The sequence below is a fragment of the Dipteris shenzhenensis genome, chromosome 16 (assembly GCF_047967505.1).
Source record: "Dipteris shenzhenensis isolate YYH24624 ecotype China chromosome 16, Dip_SZ_1.0, whole genome shotgun sequence".
Taxonomy (NCBI): Eukaryota; Viridiplantae; Streptophyta; class Polypodiopsida; order Gleicheniales; family Dipteridaceae; genus Dipteris; species Dipteris shenzhenensis.
The window spans coordinates 18,412,416-18,434,254 of NC_141611.1; the positions used below are offsets into that span (position 1 = coordinate 18,412,416).

A 21,839-nucleotide genomic window follows, 5' to 3' on the forward strand; every position below is an offset into this window, starting at 1 on the left:
AAGCGTTGATTAGTGCTCCTTGGAATCGTAATTCTTTCCCTGGGTATCTATTGTAATCTACTTGGTTAAAGTTTAGTATCCAACATGAAATCCAATGAGTGCAATCCAGGGGTCCTCCTCATCTCCTCCCCCATTCATTGAGGATCTTTATTGGGCAGTTCCCGGTTTCTTTGCACCGACTTCGCATTGAGAGTGGGCGAGCTGAGGGACTACCCAAGGAGAAGCGCAAATGCACTTTGTGTGAGCTACAGGAGATTAAGTTAGAGGAGCATTTCAACTTCAGGTGTCACAGTATATTATGAGATCCGAGGCCGCTTTTACCGCCTCTTTTGGGATACTCTCCCGCTTCCTTGCCTTTCCAGACCAGAGGTGTTTGGCCGCTTTCATCCATGAGGCAGTTAGACATCAAAAGCGCTTACTTAGATCGCAGAGGGAACATCGAAGCACACTGGCATACTCTTCTTAGAGCATGATCACAGAGTTTTTCCAGCTAGATCACACAAGTGATCACTACATAGGCCTACAGCGCGAGTGAGACCTGGAGCCAGCGATTCGACAGACCTGACAGAAGATGGACACACAGATTGCACTTGGAGACATCCTTTCCGTGTTTAGGGTTGGGTTATGGCCGATTGGTGTCACTGTAGCCCTGGTTCGACGCAGAAGAGAGCCCATCGAGTGGCACCCACAGATAGTCGACAACACTCTATCTCTGGCTTTATGTTACCACTGTCACATAGGGTGTTGGGTCCTTCATGGTATTGTGTAGGATTAGGGTTTGTAATGATGATAGTGGTGGTGGGGAGGGTCATATTGATATGGACATTATGTTATGACTTGGTATTGAGGTTCCTATGATGATGATGTAGCATGTGGTATGGGTGATGATGCTCGTTTAGTAGCTCCACCCTTTAGCTTGTTTGTATCTGGTTTCTCACAGTCTCGTAGACCCATCGCCCAGTTGACCAATTGGCCAATGTTACCACGACGACGACGTATACTCCATCCTTCTAGTAGCACGCGGCAGGATGCATTGCTAGTAGGCTTTCCGGATCCAGATGAAGAATTGCTTGCTTGTTTGTGGCAGCGGTACCTACCAGACAAATGCAGTGGGAAGGGAGTCTATAACCAAGGAAGGCTTTCAGGCAGGACCTTGAGTCATGAGTTGTTCCGGCTGACTCAGGTGGCAGTATGTTACTAATATGTATTTTGTTTGGACGTTATGACTTCGTAGATCCAGAGGGGGTCTCCTAGTGTTCTGTTGTAGCTAGGTCTAATGAGCTACTGGAGATCCGGATGGGTCAACAGATTGCCAGTGTGTTAATCTAGGCATAGTTGATTGATCCTTGTGAGCTCGTGGAGCACTGAAGTTCATCAATATGGTGATAGTGTACCAGTTTGGACTTGAGAGGGGGCTATCTAGCTCTGAGATACAAGTGCCCATGCATTGAAGCAGGCCTTGCACCGGGGGCAGTATCAGTTGGATGATTGTTGAGTTCCTTTTGTTGGAGTGATGTACCAGTACCAGTAGTCGGATTGTTGTACCAGAGATGTATCAGAATATCTAGCTCTGAGATACAAGTGCCCATGCATAGAAGCAGGCCTTGCACCGGGGGCAGTATCAGTTGGATGATTGTTGAGTTCCTTCTGTTGGAGTGATGTACTGGTACCAGTAGTCGGATTGTTGTACCAGATATGTATCGTACCGATATCAGACTAGAGGAGTGTACCTAGCACCTGTGGCTTAGGAGCAACAGTTCTAGGATTCTAGTGATCATGCTGAGGTGGTTTTGTGCCAAGAGGGGGTTACTTTGACAATACTTGCGGTGGTCTTTAGTGATGGAGTATCACCCAACGGATTCGTCCAGTTTTTCTAGCGGCACTCCCAGTTCCTTGGCGTCTGTGTTCCAACCAAGAGCTGAGAGGGGGTGTTGGAGGTCAACCACCTAGTGAGAGAGGGCTAGTGCTTGTGGGTGTGCCCCTCGCCTGTGAGGTTAGGCTAGTACAGAGAGAGGACCTTGTTGTGGGTGAGCCCGCCCCCCATGAGGGTAGTCTAGGGTAGGATAGTCACCATGTGTCTACCTAGGCCTAGAGGCATGTCTTGCCCCTCCTGTGCGTGCCTTTTCTCAGGCTGAGGTGGGCTGACCTGATGGTCGGCTACCTAGGCTTGCTGGTTGGAGGCATAGGGCACGCTACATGGCAGCCTCTTGTAGGGCTGCAGACAATGGCAGCCGGTTGGGGTGGTTGGGAAGGAGTAGAGGCTCCCCCTGGGCTGCCTTTGAGCCCCTTATAGGGCATTGAGGAGAGCAGGCCAGTCTGCCCTTTAGGCACCTGGCAGTCAGCTCTTTTGGCAGGGCTGCATCCTCACGCATAGGGCCTTGTGGAGCCCTAGTTATAGACCAGGGGGTTGGTCCCCTAGGGGCCTGTAGTCGGCCCTAGAGGGGGTGGGTCGGCCCTCATATCAGGCTGGTTGGCCCCCCTATATGCAAGCCGACTAAGGGGGGGGCAGGGGTTATATATAGCCCCCATCCTCCCCTTGTTTTCCATCTTCTGGAGCAGTCCTTCCAGCCTTGGGATGGAGGAGTTCTTCCATCCTTGTTGATCATCTCAGTTGGGGAGGTGGTTGAGTGGTGTGCCCAGCTCTTGAGCAGCCTGTTGAGCGGAGGGTTTCCCCCTAGCTGTAGAGGGTCTTTTGCTAGAGATCACTTGCAGTTCACCTGTTTCTTTGGATCAAACTTCTTCGACAATCTTACAAGCTGAAGGGCACCAAAGGATGGATAGCAGAGGAGCTTACACAAACTCAACTCAAGTTTAAGGCAACTGAATTAGCTAAAGTCAAGGCTGCCAGAACGGATGGAAAATGGGCAGTTTACCGTGAAGGCGTAGCACTAATCAGAGAGTTTAAATCAAAACCAAAAGACTCTCAGTCAAACTGATGTATGGCTGTTTACTCTTCCAGAATATCATGTAGGTACTCTAAATAATTGGGGTTGCTTTTTGCACTCCTTGGGAGCTGCCATGTGCCCTCCCTAAAGCAGATGTACTAGAGGGTTTCTTGTTGTCCCATAGACCTTTTGGTCTCCAGTGGACATTAATAGACTTTCTTTCTTTCTTTCTTTCTCCCTCTCAGTGTGGTGTCTGTGTGAGGTGTGCTCTCTCTCTCTCTCCCTCTCTCTCTCTCTCTCTCTCTCTAGCCCTTCCCTCAGCCTCTCCCACTAGCTCCTCCGCTCAGCCTCTCCCGCTAGCCCCTCCCTCAGCCTCTCTCTCTCTCTCTCTCTCTCTCTCTCGCTCGCTCTCTCGCTAGCCCCTCCGCTCAGCCTCTCCCGCTAGCCCCTCCCTCAGCCTCTCTCTCCCGCTAGCCCCTCCGCTCAGCCTCCCTCACCCACTCAGCCTCCCCGCCTCAGCCTCCCTCACCCGCTCAGCCACCACCAGCAGCCGCCAACAGCAGCGCCGCCACAACAGCAGCCAGCAGTTGCCACTATCAGAAGTCACCGTCCGCCTCAGCAAGGGACACGTAACCCTAGGGTTTGGGATGAGCCCCAAAACCCAACCCTGGGGGTTAGTTACAGCAAGGGGCGCCTGAATATATGCAGGCCACTATGGATGGGGATGCCAAGACAGCTGTAGCCTTCCCCAAGATCAAGACACTTGTCTCGACCCCGACAAAAGCACTATATTCCTCCGTTGCAGCTCTCCCCTCGCTTCCCCCCTATGTGTTTGCAAAGATGCTGTCCCCATATGCAAAGAACTATCTACAACAGAAGAGAATTGTAAGCATGATAGACCCACAAGAGCATATTTATTACTTACAGCAGGAAATCCGTGAGGTCAAGCTTAGACTTGCAGCTTTAGAGAGGAAAACAGATGCATGGGAAGCACAAGGAAAACAGGAAATTATTCATGAGGTACTGCAGATACACAATACAGCAGCACCCACACCACAGATGGTGACTAAAGTCCAAGACGTGGTCACAAGTCAGCTCCAATCAGTAAAACAGGAAATTACAGCAACAATGGACACTAAAGTTAACACATCGGATGTGTATGAAGAAGTACAAGAACAGGAAAAGAGGGTGGCTAATACACGACTTGTACGCATAGGGGGGCTACCGGAGGGCTGGTTTGAAGGAACTCAAAAGGAAACACATGAAAATATCATGGAAAGAACCCCACAACTGGAATGGGATGCTGAAGACGTAATAGTTGTCTTACAAGAGGGGACACAAGCCAAAGTATGCTTCCAGAACAAGATGAAAAGAAGCAAGATTCTTAAGTAAACCAATAAGCTGAAAGGCACTAAAATATGGATAGCGGAGGAGCTCACCCCAACTCAGCTCAAATGAAGGCCACTGAATTGGCTAAAGTGAAGGACGCTCGAAAGGAAGGAAAATGGGCTTTTTACAGAGATGGAAAAGCACTTATAAGAGACTTCAAATCCAAGCCTAAAGACTCTCAGTCTTAAACTGATGTAATGCAGGCCGATTATCGTTGGTAGTAGACTGTAGTATATTGTTGTTAACCTATAATAACTTTTGTGAGTGCTATATACACTCACAAGAGACTCTCAGTCTATAACTGATGTTTTGGTGTTCACCTTTTGGTGTGTGTTTGTCCCATAGGCTCGTGAGGTCTCCCGAGGACGTTAATATATCTTTCTTTCTATGTGTGTGTGTGTGTGTGTGTGTGTGTGTGTAAGTGATAATATACCTTTTGTGAGTGATGTTTTGGTGTTCACCTTTTGGTGTGTGTTAATATACCTTCAGTGAGTGGATCAGAACCAACATCACCCACGCTTGTATGATTTCAACTCTTTCTGTTACTTTATACTACCTCTCCAAGAAAATGCTGGCATTTGGTGAGGTAAAATGATACTCTGTAAACTGGCGACAGACATTAGTAACTTATACTAGCTGGTTTTTGTGGGTTTTTCTCACCCTTACATCAGGATATCCCAGACCTTTCAGCCCATGGGGAAGTTCTCCTCGTTGGGGACTTCAACGCCAGGACAAGCACGCACGAGGCACCACTCCTGGACTTCCGAGATGACTCTATCATGCTACCAGATATGGACCTAGACGGAGCAGGTATGACCAGGACCTCATTGGACTGACACGGGCTTGTTACACCATATGGACACGCGCCTTGATATAGGCAAGATGCATGATCTCATCATCTACAACGGGCTCGACCTATGGCCCTCCTCAGGTGGTTTTACTTGCTTCCCACACCGGGGGGGGGGGCACTAGTGTAGTAGATTACATCATGGGATCCCCTACCTTCACTTCATGTATCACCGACTTCACCGTAGTACCACTCCCACCAGGAGTTGATCACACATACCTATTCTTCACTATCGCCACCCCACGCTTAGCCACACCACACACACCACATAGGAAGCACGACACGTACCATGACATACACTTTGATCACAGTCTCTCACCGGCCTACTCTAGATGCCTAAACAGACTCCTAGCCTACATCGATCACATACCACTCATAGAGGACCGTGCTGCCTTGATTAGTCGCACACTCCACGAGGTTGCCCTCCAAATCTTTCCCCACACCACACGGTCCACTAGACCACCATCTCTTGGTTCTGTACCCTGCAACAATTGGTACGATGCGGAGTGCAAGGCTTATCGCCGACAGCTCCGATTTGAAACCAGATGTCACCTCTCGAACACACTAGACACGGCACGCAAGTACCGACGTCTCGTACGTTGGAAGAAGCATGCATTTCTTCGTCGAAATGAGGAGGAGTTGCTGCGCATCTTGTACATCAGCAACTGTTAGGAATTTTGGCGGAGATTCCTTGAGCGTAGGTCCCCATCACCCCTCACCGACACGAGAGTCTGGCACACGTATGCACACCATCTTTATGATGTCCCACACCAGCCCACTCCAGATCTGATACACACACCTCGCCCCACCACTTGCACGTTGTTCACCAGAGGGGGAGTCAAGGACGCGACATTGAAACTGCACAATGGCCGAGCGAAGGATCACGAGGGGCTATGCACTGAGTTTATCGCATATGGGATCGACACGTTAGCCCCGATCCTAGCAAAGCTATTCAATGACGTTTGCCTTGGCTTCCCTCGCACCTGGAGACTCAACACCATCACCCCCATCCACAAGGTAGGGGATCCCATGGACCCGAGTAACCTTCTACTCTCCTCTACTCTCTACTCTCTACTCTACCCTTGGGCCTCTACTCAACTCTACTCTACCCTCTACTCTAGTCTCTCCGGTCTACCCTTTACTTTTCTCTACAGTCTACCCTCTACCCTCTACTCTACCCTACCCTCTACTCTACTCTACTCTACTCTACCCTCTACTCTACCCTCTACTCTCCTCTAGCCTCTACTCTCTACTCTACCCTCTACTCTAGAGTCTAGATTCTACCCTCTACGGTCTAGACTCTACCCTCTACAATCTACTCTACTCTACTCTCTACTCCCATACCATGGCCTCAAGACGTGCCGGTGGATCGAGTGGAAGCACAAAACGGGATGTATGGCAGGATACCGTTTTTATAAAGAGATATGGCACATCTGGCACGAAGAGGTCAGTATGCAAGTTTTGTGGTGACACTTTGACGGGATCTGCCCCTCGAGTTCAAGCATATTTTTTATGGATCGAAGGTCAGGGTAAGAGTGCTTGCCATGCCATTCCAGAGGGGATCTTCTTGGCATATGGAGGTACCTCATCCAAATTTGCTGAGATTCGATCCCTCCTCCATCCCGTGATCAGAGATCAAGTTCTTCAAGCTAATGTGTTGGTTGAGCAGCAGAAGTTGGGCATAGAGGCAATCGTCACTCTCACATCATTCCAGTCAGATATCGGGAATGTGGAGTGTTCTCATTCACAGCAGGAGGGGCATGGGTATACTCCATCTACATTGACATCACAAGTTCATGGGAGTGCCTCTACTTAGCCTCTATATGGTACCACTCCATCGGCATCCGTATCAGTTGGGCTGTCCGCTATGCCATCAGCTCCTCCACGGCCTCCTGCCAAGAGGCCGCGTGGTCCAGCAGCTATCACTCCGAGAGTTACTCCGATACAAGCTGCTTGGGCACCACGCCTGAAGCAAGAGGGTGCAATTACAGAGGAGCAGTTTTTCTACGCTTGCAATATTCCCTTCAATGTTGCAAGGACTCCTGCCTACAAGAAGTTTTATCATGCACTTGTAGCTGCTGGTAGAGCAGGAGCATCATTCCTTACACCTACTAGTTCTGAGACTCTCCGCACCACACGGTTGAAGAAGCAGGTGGGATTAATCAAGAAAGACATGGAGGGACTCAAGGAAGCTTGGAGTTGGTATGGATGCACCATAGTCTCCGATGGATGGAGTGACACGAAGAGGAGACACATGATTAATATCTTGGTCACTAGTTGTGTGGGAAGCATATTCTTGAGAGTGGTTGATGCCTCACATGCCGGCCTTCACATCACCAGAGAGTGGATATGGGGTCATATTGAGGCAGCCATCAAGGAGGTTGGTGAGGACAATGTGGTGCAACTCATCATCGATAATGGCTCCAACTGCAAGAGAATGGGAAGTCTTCTTGAGGAGAAGTATCCCAAGATAGTATGGACACCTTGTGCCTCACACTCTTTTGATTTGATGATGGAGGATATTGGAAAGCTTCCTTGGGTGTCTAGTGTGGTCGAAAAAGCAATGCAGCTAGTGACTTATATCACTCGTAAGCCACATGCACTGGCCCTATTCAGAAGGGAGTGTAAGTGGGAACTATTGAGACCCTCAAAGACACGCGTTGGCTACATCTTCCTAGTTCTTAGCAGGTATGATTCATGAATCATGATTCAATTTTCATCATTCAAAGATCAATTCCTCAAATTATTTATTGTTTAAATTTGTTTAAACTTTATCATTTGTAGGCTGGTTAAGACCAAAGAGAGCCTTCGTCGCATGATGACCAGTTCAGATTGGTTGGATTGGAGTGACTCGAGATTGCCTGCTGGACAGAATGTCGAGAGGATTGTCTTTGACAATCAGTTTTGGCAGGAAGCCCTTTGCATTCAGATGTCCATAGAGCCCTTGTACTTCGTGCTTCAACTCTTTGACCATGAGGGTTGTACTATGGGCTTGCTATACGAGTTCATGCTGAAGCTTCGAAAAGCAACGGAGGATTGTCCTATTGAGATCCTCAACCAGAGTAGGTACATATAAGTTGAAACTTGTAAGTTTAATACTCAGTTCTCCTAGCTCTAGAGTCTAGCCTCTAACTTGATTCCTTTTGGTAAATTTTCAGAAAGGATGACATATTAGGAATTTGGAGGAAGAGATGGGATTGGTTTCATAGGCCAATCCACACTGTTGCACATATGCTTCATCCCTTGTGAAAGGAGCCTGCTAAATGGAATGATCGGGTGCTTGTGAACGGATGGACCCAATACTTGGAGAAAGTATGCGACTTATCGGTCCAAAATAGGTGAGGTAGCATGGCGTACAAGTTTGCAGCCTGCTCACTACTAACTTCTAAGTGCTTTTAACTTTGTATTATCATTTATGATTTATCTAATTATTTATATTGTCTTCTTCTGTATTGCAAATTGCAATAGCATTGAAGAGGACATAGTGGAGTTTCGCAATGACATGGGTCATTTCTCCTGTGCAATTGCCAAGGAAAGAGACAACAGGCTGTTGGCTCTTACTTGGTGGGAGAAATTTGGGATTTTGAATCCCTCATTGTAGAACTTAGCTCTCCGCATCCTTTCGCAAGATTGCACATCAGGTCCAACTGAGAGGATATGGAGCATATGTGCAGACATACACACCAGAAAGAGAAATAAGTAAGTTCTAGCTTCTTATAGTTCTTATTTATAGCCTATAGGCTATATAGTATAGCGTCAAGCTTGTAACATTTTGAAAAACAATTCTTAAGTCGTGAGAATTGACTTCTTTATGCTTTGTAAACTATGTCAGGTTGAGCGTGGAGCAGCTCAATAGGTTGGTATATGTCAATGCCAACCTACGTCTACTTGAGAAGTACAGGTCTGCAGATGGTACCGGTAGCATCGGGTGGAAGCCCAAGCAAGTCAATCATGACAAGATCAAGCTAGAACCTGTCGACATGTCCATCATCCAGCACAGTCGAGAGAATGACGATGCTTATTAGTTCCTGTGACAGGATATGCTTTGATTCCGACGTCAGACACGTTCGATGGCTCGAGCTCGTGCACCACGAGTATGTGCTGCTACTGTTGCAGAGGATACAGGGACACCCCAGATTCGTGGTTATCAACGTCGAGCACGAGCCTCACGAGGGGGATCATAGGTAACTGTTCTTGCATCGTCATCTCGAGGACGTCCAGGCAGAGATGAGCCAGAGGAGGAGGCGACATTGGTAGACAGTGCGGACTCAGAGGACTCAGATCAGTTGCGAGCCGCTACTTGGTTCGAGGGTGGCACTTCCTCTTCCTCCACAGAGGATGTAGATCCATCTGTTGATTCCAGTGCTGATGATGATAGTGATGAGGCAGCAGATCTTGGAGAGGGCAGCGGTCCCTAGCTCTAGAGAGTCGAGACTAGACTCTAGAGTGTACTGTGTACACTGCAGTTGTTAGCAGCTGGCTTGCAGGCGACGGGCTTTGATGATGTATACAGTTTGTACCATACAGTTACCAGTATATCATTATGGCATGTTACATGTAACATGTATGATGTAAACAGTAATACATAATACATTTTGTTATATTTTGAATCTTGAATCTTGAATCTTGAAACTTGATTCTGAAAAGTTAAAAGTCTCTTGTTTGAACTATGGGCCATGGCATATGCTAGCAGCCATATGCACTTGCAACTAATTAGTTAATAGTAATTTGTAAACTGGAAGATCTGTGTCTTTGTAAACCTCAATCTATAGGCTGCGTGACACATCTTTTTACTCTTTCAACTGTGTAATATGTGTGCGCATTGTGTGCACAATATGGATATCTGAGAGCTCTTTTGAGAGAGAGTCTGAGAGCTCTTTTGAGAGAGAGTCTGAGAGCTCTTTTGAGAGAGAGAGAGAGAAAGAAAGAAAGAAAGAAATTTTATTAGAGTCTTCGGAAGACCGATGGGTCTATGAGACTAAAAGAAAACTGTTGGAATATGGAAAAAGAACTAGAACTAGAAACTGGAAATGGAAATGAAATGACAAGACTAAAAGACAAGAAATACCTTGAGAAGAGTGTAGACAAGACATAAGCTAGACTGATAGATTAGAATGATGTGACCCATTGAATATATGGGCCAAAGTACAAGACATAATGCAAGAGTGTTTATGGGATAATTGTAGAAGTGCCACATGGCACACACTCAAGACATAAAGACTAGACTTAGACTTAGACTAGGAAATAGTACACTTAGTGTGCACTTATTTCCAACACCCTCCTTAAGTGGACACTAGGAGTAAGACAGAAAGACAAGACTAGAGGACAGACATAAAGACTGATAGACTGAGAGACAAGATAGAAGACATGACAGACAAAAGATCCTGAGACACCCCTCCTCAAGTGATATCCTCATATGGGTCCACAAGGGTAGGGACAAGATGGATCTAAAACATAGTCAGATTGATAGACAAATAGACAGACAGACAAGACTAGATAGACAGAAGACTGACTGTAGACAAATAGAAAGACCAAGACACTAGAACCCCTTGACCTACATCATCGGTGGTCAAGGTGGTAGACAAAACATAGAAGTAATCAGAAAGCCCACTTTTCATCATGTAAGGAAGGAATAGCAGGATCAGCTGATGGAGATGTTGCAGCAACATGGGCTGAGGTAGATGCAGGAGCTGATGTAGAGGTTTTGGAGTAGCAGTCCCTCTCCCGGTGATTATCACGGCCACAAATGGTGCATGGATGAGCCTTGAAACAGTCCTTCTCCACATGATTAGTCTTGCCACAATGGGTGCAAGGCTTTCTTACCTTAGAACTGCCTTTCTTTGCTAAAAATGCAGTGTCAGTTACCTTGCGTTGTTGAGTTCTTTCTTCTTCTTGGAGAGCATTGATGATACCCTCAAGAGAAGGATTATTATGATACTTGAAGGTAGTGACAAGAGTAGCATAGGAGTCAGGTAAGCTTTTGAGAAGCACAGCAATAGCAATATCTTCGGAGATGGGAGACTTGACTGACGCAAGCTGAACCATAAGACTGCGAAGATAATTGACATGAGAGGCTATAGTAGCTCCTTCCTGCATATGTAGATCAAAGAATGAGATCATAAGTGCAATCTTAGAGTTTTTAGATCGGGCTCCAAAAAGAGTGTCCAAAGTGATCCATGCTTGAGGAGCAGACCGTATGTCGGAGATGTGATGAATGTAATCATCTCCAAGGCCGAGCAATATGATAGCATAGGCTTTGTCGTTCTTGGCAGCAACAACTTGCTCAGATGGACCTTCGGGAGCATCACGGTGAACAATGTCCCAAAGGCCTTCTTTCATAAGATGGCACTTGATTTTGATCTGCCAAGTATGAAAGTTGGACCCATTGAATTTGTCGATAGATATGAGAGAATGAGAGGAAGATGCCATGTGGGAAGGTCTTACCTCTTGCTAGGATGCAAGGGCAGTGTCTATTCCCTTACAATATTGCAGAAAATAAATGAGAGGAAGAGATCCCAGAAGCCGGTTCTCTCACCACTTGGTCAGGGCCATAGCATATGACAGCCCATCGAAGTAGGAGGAACCAGCAAAAAAGGAGACTGTTCAGAAAACTGAAAGAGGCAAAGCTTAGTACCTCAATCCCATGCAGAGATAGAGATGAAAAAGGAAAGCAGATCTTCGTGCAGATGAAGTCGAAGAAGTCTTCAGCCTGTGCAGGTACGGATTCCGTACAGTCGTACGGACTGTACGGATGTACGGACGATGGCGCAGAGTACTGACGGCGGAGTACGGACGAGGTACGACGACGTACGGAAGGACGAAGTACGACGGCGTACGGCGGCGTACGGCGGTCGTACGGAAGAGCAGAGATGGATGCTGCGCAGATTTGTCGGTGACAGCAGATCTGGCGCTCAGATCTAGCTGAGCTGCGTAGGTCTGAAGCGCAGATCTGGCGCAGATCTTTGGAGTGGGCGCAGAAATTTAGAGCAGGAAAAGAAAAAATGCAGCAGAGTCACGCAGATCTGGAGCGTGGCAGGGCAGATCTGCAGCAGGGGAGAGAGGAGAGAGAAGAGGCAGATCTGAGGGGGGGGGAGGCAGATTTGAGAAGAGAGAAGAGGGAGAAGAGGAATCAATCTAGCTCTGATACCATGTTGGAATATGGAAAAAGAACTAGAACTAGAAACTGGAAATGGAAATGAAATGACAAGACTAAAAGACAAGAAATACCTTGAGAAGAGTGTAGACAAGACATAAGCTAGACTGATAGATTAGAATGATGTGACCCATTGAATATATGGGCCAAAGTACAAGACATAATGCAAGAGTGTTTATGGGATAATTGTAGAAGTGCCACATGGCACACACTCAAGACATAAAGACTAGACTTAGACTTAGACTAGGAAATAGTACACTTAGTGTGCACTTATTTCCAACAAAAACCTGATACAAATCACAGTAAGGGTGGAGCTACTGAAACGAGCATCATCACCCGTGCTGAATCCTAAGTCTGATCATACATAATCAAATACATCTGGATGTAACAATGAAAAGAAAAGGACTAATGGAGCGGAGCGGAATCCTCCGTATGTCAGCTGGTGCATAGCTGGTGATGGGACGCTGGTGCCCGTCAAGGGGTACCGAGAATCTGAAGACAATTATTTATGAAGCATATTATATATATAACTTCTATAAAAATCTAGAAACGTTTCTAGACGAAACGCCTATAAAAATCTAGAAACGTTTCTTGTGACACTGATTTGGTCTAACCAATGCACCTGCAACTTTCCAGGCCCTAATGAACAAGGTATTGCAGCCTTTTCTCTATAAATTTGTGTTGGTATTCTTTGATGATATATTGATCTACAGCAAAACGAAAGAAGAGCATTTATTGCATGTCCAGCAAGTATTGGAAGTATTGAGGACACACCAGTTGTATGCCAAATCGAGTAAATGCACTTTCATGGCTGAAGAAGTGGAATATTTGGGCCATATTGTCAGCAGTACTGGCATCAAGGTGGATCCCAGCAAGGTGAAGTGTGTAAAGGATTGGCCTATACCTCAGAATATCACCCAGCTGAGAGGGTTCCTTGGTCTAGCATCGTTTTATAGAAGGTTTATAAGGCATTTTGCCAAATTGGCAGCTCCTCATTGATCTCCTAAAAAAGAATGCTTTCCAATGGTCCGACAGTGCCAATAAGAGCTTTGAAGCATTAAAGGAGGCATTAACTTCAGCGCCTATCTTGGTATGTCCTGATTTCTCTCAACCTTTTATAATTGAGGCTGATGCTAGTGGAAGGGGCATTGGAGCTGTCCTAAAGCAGAGTCATGGAGTTATTGCCTTTGAAAGTCAGAAATTGGATGACAAGGAGTCAAGTTTCCACATTTATGACCAACAGATGTTGGCAATACTTCATGCAATCAAAAAGTGGCACCACTACATTTATGGCAGCCATTTCAAGGTCAAGATTGATCATAAGACTCTCAGATATTTTCTATCTCAGTCTTCTCTATCACCCAAGCAAAGGAGATGGCTATCCATTGTGGAAAACTATGACTTTGACATAGATTACAAGATGGGCAAAGAAAATATTGTGGCAGATTCTCTTTCCAGGATATGGGCTTGTACTTTATCATCTATTACTGAGGTTTATAAAGATTGGATCCATGGCATTCAAGAAGAGTATCTCAATGGTCCTCAAGCAGCTGCTATGTTCCAAGACTTGCAAGATCCTGACTGTCAGCAATATCCCAATTTCAAGTTGCACAATGGGCTCTTGTGGTATAATGCTAGAATATTTCTTACTGAAAATTCCTCCTATAAGCTGCTAATCTTACAGGAATTTCACTCATCTCCTATGGCTGGGCATATAGGCCTCAACAAGACGTATGATAAGGTAAAACGGAGTTTTTACTGGAAGGGACTTCGGAAGGATGTTCTTGCTTATGTTCTTTGGAAGGATGTTCTTGCTTATGTTCAAAGCTGTAAGCCTTGTCAACAAAACAGGGAGTTGAATTTGAGGCCAGCTGGTCTACTACAACCTCTACCTATACCTCAAGGTAAATGGACACATATCAGCATGGACTTTATTACATGTCTACCAGTGACCTCTAAGGGTTGGAACATTATCTTTGTGGTTTTTGATAGACTTACCAAAGCTGCCCACTTCATTCCTACTAAGACCCAATTTACAGCTTCCAAGGTGGCTAAGCAATTCATGGAGAATGTGTTTAAATTACATGGACTCCCTCAGGAAATTGTGAGTGATCGTGATGCTAAGTTCATGGGGCATTTTTGGCAAGAGCTTTTCAGTTCTATGGGAACATTGGGCAAACAGAGAGGGTTAACCGCTGGTTGGAAGAGTATCTAAGGCATTTTTGTTTTGATACCCAAGCATCGTGGGATCAATGGTTGCATCTAGCTGAATTCTAGCTGAATTTTGTTATAATACCACCAAGCATACTTCAATTGGTATGAGCCCTTTTGAAGCCATGTTTGGCTGTAAAGCTCATGTCCCATCAACCATTATTGATCAAGCATTGACAAGCCAGCAAGCCAAGGATGATTTGGCTCACATGACTGCTCTATTACAGCAATGTAAAGATAATATGGTGAGGGCCCAAGCAAGGATGAAGGATTATGCTGATGAGCATAGGAGAGAGCTTCATTTTGAAGAAGGGGATTATGTATTTCTCAGATTACATAAGTCTAGGCATGCTTCCTTGAAAGGTAATACCAATGTTAAACTTGCTCATAAGTATTATGGACCTTACAAGATTTTGAGGAAAGTTGGGGAAGTGGCTTATGAGTTGGAGCTTCCACCATCCTCTAGAATACACAAAGTATTCCATGTATCACTGCTCAAGAAGTATTTGGGACCCAAGGAGCAAGTTATGGAAGAGCTACCTCCTATGGATGAAGAGGGCCAAATTGAGTATATTCTTGAAAAGATCCTTGAATTTAGAGATCAGGTGCTGAGGAACAAGTCCTACATGGAATATCTTATCAAATGGAGAGGTCTACCTGATGAGGAGTCTTCTTGGCAGCCATCTACAATTGTGGAGCAGTACCCTCAATTGCTTAGCTGAATTCTATGGCCAAAATTGAGTCTTTATGAGCAGATTTGATTTTCTCTTGCTATATGGCATATATGGACATGCTGCACCAGCATTCACTATCCTTTCTCAGATCAGCATGTCTCTCACTAGATCATATGATCAGATCTATTATTTATTAGCCACATTCTTGCCCCTAGGTGTATTGCTAATAAATTAACCCGCATTAATACACATGGAAGTCCATAGAGTCTTCTATTCATCTTGGACCCCGTCGTTAAAGACCTTGAACCAATAAATCCGTGACCAACACAACATAACAACCAACTATTTACATTTTTATACATTACCAACGGTGTCTCCAAGGATTTTGTGGCACCATATTCCAATTGGAACGTAAGATTAGGAGGATAGGTTGTTTTACAATTTAGTTTGTCTATTTATTATTGATGATTACGTTGACATTTCATGTTCTTACACTTCTTTTGTGGACTATGAGATGTTTTGCATAGTTATTAAAGTTTTATCAACACTTCTAGCACATCTCAAAGTGGTACTACCGCATTGCCTCTAGGTCAGATCAATTATCAGATGTTCATGCTATGCATAGTCTTTTTCAATGGGTGAAGCCATGTGTCCAGAATCAGAATTGTTGCTCCTTTTTTTGTATAGCTAAGAATTATTTGAGTTTTTACACACAAGTGCACAACATGATGAGCATTCTAGTGTTTATGCCAATGATATTTTATACTTCCAACAACCTTCTTCTCTCCTGGTCTCAAATCGTAAAAGCTGGATGTTGCATGTGAATTTTCAGGTTTGGACATGCATACCATAATCTTCAACCGCGCGTGACTAGAACACTTCTTAATGCTTTTTTGGATCCAAATCGAGCGATGACCCAACACTATGGTGCTATCAAAGGTCTTGCGGCCTTAGGTTCACGTGTGGTATAAATCCATTTCCTTTGCTGTAATGTTACTTGACAAATCTATATTTATTGTGCAATGCAGTAGTTGGAGACAATCAATTATATTGGTGGTATTTTCACAATGGCTCAATCTTTTATGCATCATAGTTATTAATATTCACCACTTAGGTAAAAAGTCCAAGCATTGCATTTTATAAGAGCCTATAGTAAAAGGTTGATACACTCATTTAAGCCCAAACACGACAATTTATAACATTTGAGTGCATAGTAAAAGGTTGATACATACATTTGCAGGTGGGCTTGTTGATCTTGCCAAATTTGGAGGCTTACCTCCAGCTTTTGGCTCCAGAAATGTCATTTGAAACACAAAAGAATGAAATGAAGCGTTATGAAGCCACACGTGTTTATAGTACTTTATTGGTGAGTGTACTTGTTTTAGCGTTTCTTAGTATTAGTTAATATGCTCTGTGCTTTGTCTAGTTAGGGATCATGTTTCTATTGCATTAGAGTGTACTTATACATGCCAAATATTGTTGGAGATTGGATATATTCTATTCTTACGAACGTACATATATGTCTTTATAGCCTTCTTCTAACAATTAGCGAACAATGACACTTGTTAATGCTGAAAGTAGCTATGATAGTATCTTGATTGAATTTGGGCAACATTTATTCTTGCATAGGATGATAAAGTAATGTGAAGGAGGAGAAGAGAATGGCACAGGTTTGTTGGGTGTAGGCAAACTATGCATAGGTCTGTTGGCTGTAGGCAAACTATACACGCTCTCACCTTGCACAATGGCTTAGACCTAATAGGGTGCACGTGTGCCCTATATTGTGGCATATTTTATAGCACTCTACAACAATAATATTCAACAACGAACCAATACCACCCTTAGGAACAATGATTTGTCAAAGACGTAAGGGATTGTATCTCATGATTATTAGTGTTGTTTTCTGCATTATGATAGTATCTTGATTGAATCTGGGCAACATTTGTTCTTGCATAGGACGAGAAAGTAATGTGAAGGAGGAGAAGAGAATGGCATAGGTCTATTGGGTGTAGGCAAACTAAACTATACACGCTCTCACCTTGCACAATGGCTTAGACCTAATAGGGTGCACATGTGCCCTATATTGTGGCATATTTTATAGCACTCTACAACAATAATATTCAACAACGAACCAATACAACCCTTAGGAACACTGATTTGTCAAAGAAGTAAGGGGAAGATTGTATCTCACCATTATAAGTGCTGTGTAATAAAATGGTACTCTAATTGTTGTTTGACCCTGATCCTTTAGGCTTTTTGCCGGTGCAATAATGCTTATGCTATTGCAAATGGTTACTGTGCTTACTCTCTAGTTCACGTGGGAGTATCCTCAACTGACTACCTTGCATGTGCATTTGGCAAGAGACGAACCTATTTTGTACTTGGCTGAGATAGACAAAGAGTAGTCTGTAGGAGGTTACCTGTGAACAATGGAGAGTAGAGAGCAAGAGTGTGAGCAAACCTAAGTGTACTGAGGGGTTTTGTCTAAGTGACAAAACCCTATCCTATCCACTAACCGTAGTTAGGGATTGGACTGTAATTAGGGGGAAAAACCTCAATGAGGGAATGCCCCTAAATGGAGATAAGTGTAGGGCACTGCGAAATGCCTCAAACTTCTCAGGTGAAAGTGCTTTGGTGAAGATGTCTGCAACATTGTCATGTGTTGACACATAGATCATACTGATCTCCCTTGCATGCAACTTCTCTCTGACATAATGATAATGAACCTCAATGTGCTTAGTGCGAGCATGAAACACAGATTCTTTGCCACTGCTATAGCACTCTGGCTATCAGTGAGAATTGGAGAAGGACCCTCCAATAAGAGACGAAGATCGACGAACAAACGTTGCAGCCAAACACATTCAACTGTCACTGTGAAAGCTGCCCTCAGCCTTGTACTCAGCTTCACATGAGGAAGTAGCCACTGTAGATTGCTTCTTGCTCAGCCAAGAAATGCAAGCTTTGCCCAAAAATAAACAATTACCACTAGTGGACTGTCTGGTATCATAGTCTCCAATCCAATCTGAATCACTGTAAGCATGCATCTGCAAGTCACCCCCCCTGGGAAACATCAAGCCATAAGACTTTGTGCCTTGCAAATAACGGAAGATGCGTTTTACAGCCTGCCAATGTGTAGTCTTTGGGCTGTGCATATACCTACTCACCTAGGATATTGCATATTGAATATCGGGCCTAGTATTGCACAAATAGAAGAGGTATCCAACAGCCTGGCTGTAAAGTGTGACGTCCATTGATTCATCTGCATCATACATAGTAAGCTTCAGCCCCGGCTCCATGGGAGTGGCTATAGGCTTACAATCATGGAAGATGCGTTTTACAGCCTGCCAATGTGTAGTCTTTGGGCTGTGCATATACCTACTCACCTGGGATATTGCATATTGAATATCGGGCCTAGTATTGCACAAATAGAAGAGGTATCCAACAGCCTGGCTGTAAAGTGTGACGTCCATTGATTCATCTGCATCATACATAGTAAGCTTCAGCCCCGGCTCCATGGGAGTGGCTATAGGCTTACAATCATGCATGTTGAACCTATCCAAGAGCTTTTGCACATACTTGGATTGAGACATAACGATGCCACGCTTGTTTTGGATAAACTGGATCCCCAAATAAAAATTTAACATGCCCAAATCTGTCATGTCAAATTCAGCTTTCAACTCAGCTTTGAAATTTGCAATTATTTCCTCATTTGACCCTGTGAGCAGCATGTCATCTACAAAAGAATGATGACCAAAATATCACCCCCATCCTTCTTGATGTAGAGGGTGCTTTCCGTGGAACTATTATGTAACCCCTTACTTGCCAGGAATGCATCAATCTTGGCATACCATGCACGTGGGGCTTGTTTCAGCCCATAAAAGCTTTGTTCAGCTTGCAAACTTGAAGTGCATTGCCGGAAAGTTTTAATCTAGGAGGTTGTTTGACATAAACCTCTTCCTGCAAGTCCCCATTAAGGAAAGCTGTTTTTATGTCCAACTGATGGACATTCCAAACAAAATTTGCAGCCATGGCAATAATTGACCTTATGGTGGTCATCCGGGATGTAGGAGCAAAAGGCTCCTCATAATCTATGCCCTTCTTCTGTGCAGAGCCTTTGGCAACCAGCCTTGCCTTGTACCTGTCAATGGACCCATCTGGCTTCCTTTTCACTTTGAAAACCCAGTTGGTACCAATGGCATGCTTACCTGGTGGCAAATCCAGAACATCCCAAGTCTGATTTTTCTCAATGGACTGCAATTCATTGTGGATAGCATGCACATCCAATGCACATTATCCTTGGCTTCTTCAAAAGAGTCAGGTTCTTCTTCATCAAGAAGAGTACTTGCATAAGCTGTCTCGACAGAAAGAGCCCCCCTTGCATGCCTTACTGCACTACGAGTCCTGCCAGGCAATGGTTCCTCAAGCCTACTCTCCCTGAGAGTCTGTAGCAACCAATTCGGAACTGTTTTGGTTGCATGTATCTCTCGAATCTCTTGTCTGACAACTTCATCCACACCTTGTGGAGGTACAAAATCAACCTGTGGCTGAATCAGGGCATGTGGATCAGGAGGAGGTTGCTGTAAATTCTGATTTTCAGCATGAGTCTCAGATAATATATGTGCTGAATTCTCTGAAAATATAACATCTGTACTCAAAAAAATCTTGCGAGAAGTAGGATTCTAGAGACGATAGCCTTTGGTTTGTGCACTATACCCGACAAATATGCATTTAAGTGCCTTATCTGACAACTTATGTCGAAACTCCACATGCACGTGGGCATATGCAACACAACCAAAAATTCTGAAGTAATCCACTGAAGGCTTTATGCCTGATAGGGAGTGATTGTCTTCAAAGCCTGGGAGCCCGATTTAAAATATAATTTGCACAAATGAGGCCTTCGAGCCAAAACTTGTGAGGCAACTTCTTGCATCTATCCATCTCCATAAGAGTGTCATTCTTGCGCTCATCTTTGCCTTTTTGCTGAGGTGTAAGCCTCACTGTAAGCTGATGCGTGATGCCTTTCTCCTTCAAAAATGCCTCAAACTCATGAGACATGTACTCCCCTCCTCTATCTGTGCGAAGTGTCTGCACCTTCAGTCCTGTCTGATTCTCAACCATAGCCACAAAGTGTTTGAAATGCATAAACACTTCTGATTTTTCCTTAAGACCATAGACCCAAGTATAATTGGTGAAGTCATCTATGAATGTAACATAATAGAGATAACCGCCAAAAGCAGGTGTCCTCATGGGACCGCAGACATCACTGTGTATGAGCTATAATTTTTTAGTAGCTCTTACTGCACCATCCTTCTTAAAAAAAGGAAATCTATGCATCTTGCCAAGGATGCAATCCTCACATGCATGAGGAGGAGGTGACTCCAAAGGAGGCAATGCATCAACCATAGCATGCTTCTAAAGTGTCATTAAGCTGCCATAGCTCATGTGTCCATACGTTGCATGCCTTACCTTTGCATTCTGCATCGCAGCAGTGGGAGTGCTCATTGAAAGTGCAAGATCGAATCTTTTCTCATATATGTCAAGCTGAAAAAGACCCCGATACAAAGTGCCAGACAACATCAAAGCATAGTCATTCTCTTTGTCTATGACTGCACACTTAGCATTATCGAATATAACTTGAAATCCTCCTCTATTGAGAGAGGACACTGAAAGTAAATTCTTCTTTATACCTGGCACATAAAGAACATTTGAAATTCTGAAATCTGTGCTATCAGTGGATGTGAGAATGATGTCCCCCACTCCACACATTGAAAGAAGAATTATTTGCACAAGTCACCTTCTTTTTAGTAGGTGGAGGATGCAGAGATGCAAAAAGACTCTTCTTAGAGGTGATGTGCTTAGAAGCACCACTATCAAAATACCAAGTATTCAGTGTCTCATTGAGATTGAGAGAGCATGCATTTTTTGAAGGGTCATAATTGCAAGTCAAGAAAGCATACGGGTCATCATCAAGAGTGGCTGTAGTATTTGAACTACCCACTGAAAAATCTAAAATGCAAGACAAAAAGGCATAGTGCTTTTCCACAAAGTTGGCTATAACATCTCCTCCATCATGTGCATTAGGAGCTGATGCATGTGACACAGTCATACCTGAATCCCTTTTCTTTTCTTTAGGTATGCGCTTCTTGCATTCACCAATATAATGACCTTGCTTCTTGAAGTCGTGAAAAATGTCCTTTTTAGGCTTATCTGCATTACCCTTAGCCTTATAAGAGGGCTGTCGTGAATCTGATTTATGCTGATGTGCGGGCTGATTGGCATGTTGCTTTTGCTGCCCTTTTCCTTTAGGCTTAAACTTGGAAAGCATGGCATGCTTGCCAGCCCGTGTTGCCATATTTCTTCATGTCTGCTCTTCCTGCAATAGAAGTCCTACCAACTCGTGAAAAGAGAGAGGATTGCTGCCCCCCCTCAATGATAAATTCAGCGAGGTGTGGAAACCAAGATAGGACTCATGAAGAGAATTCAGAGTGGTGGTAATCATCTCTGAATCCAGAATAACTTAGTCTATATTCAACAACTGCTCCCTTAAATCTTGAAGCTTTGTGAGGTGAGCATTCATGGAATCTCGCTCATCCATTTGCGTATGAGATACTTTCTCTTCAGGAAGGAGAATGTGGCATCATTTCTTGCTGCAAACGTACTCTCTATAATCTCCCAAGCTG

General features: G+C 44.4%; 1 protein-coding gene across 2 annotated transcripts in view; it reads left to right on the forward strand.

The window, feature by feature from the left end:
• Window positions 1-21,839, forward strand: part of LOC147892644 (transcription initiation factor TFIID subunit 6-like) — a 90,320-nt gene that overhangs the window by 59,921 nt on the left and 8,560 nt on the right. For both annotated transcript variants that reach the window (XM_087386987.1, XM_087386986.1), the window contains 2 exons: window positions 15,992-16,124; window positions 16,400-16,525. In XM_087386987.1, coding sequence (XP_087243113.1) covers window positions 15,992-16,124; window positions 16,400-16,525 — 259 coding nt within the window. The remainder of the gene's footprint in view (window positions 1-15,991; window positions 16,125-16,399; window positions 16,526-21,839) is intronic.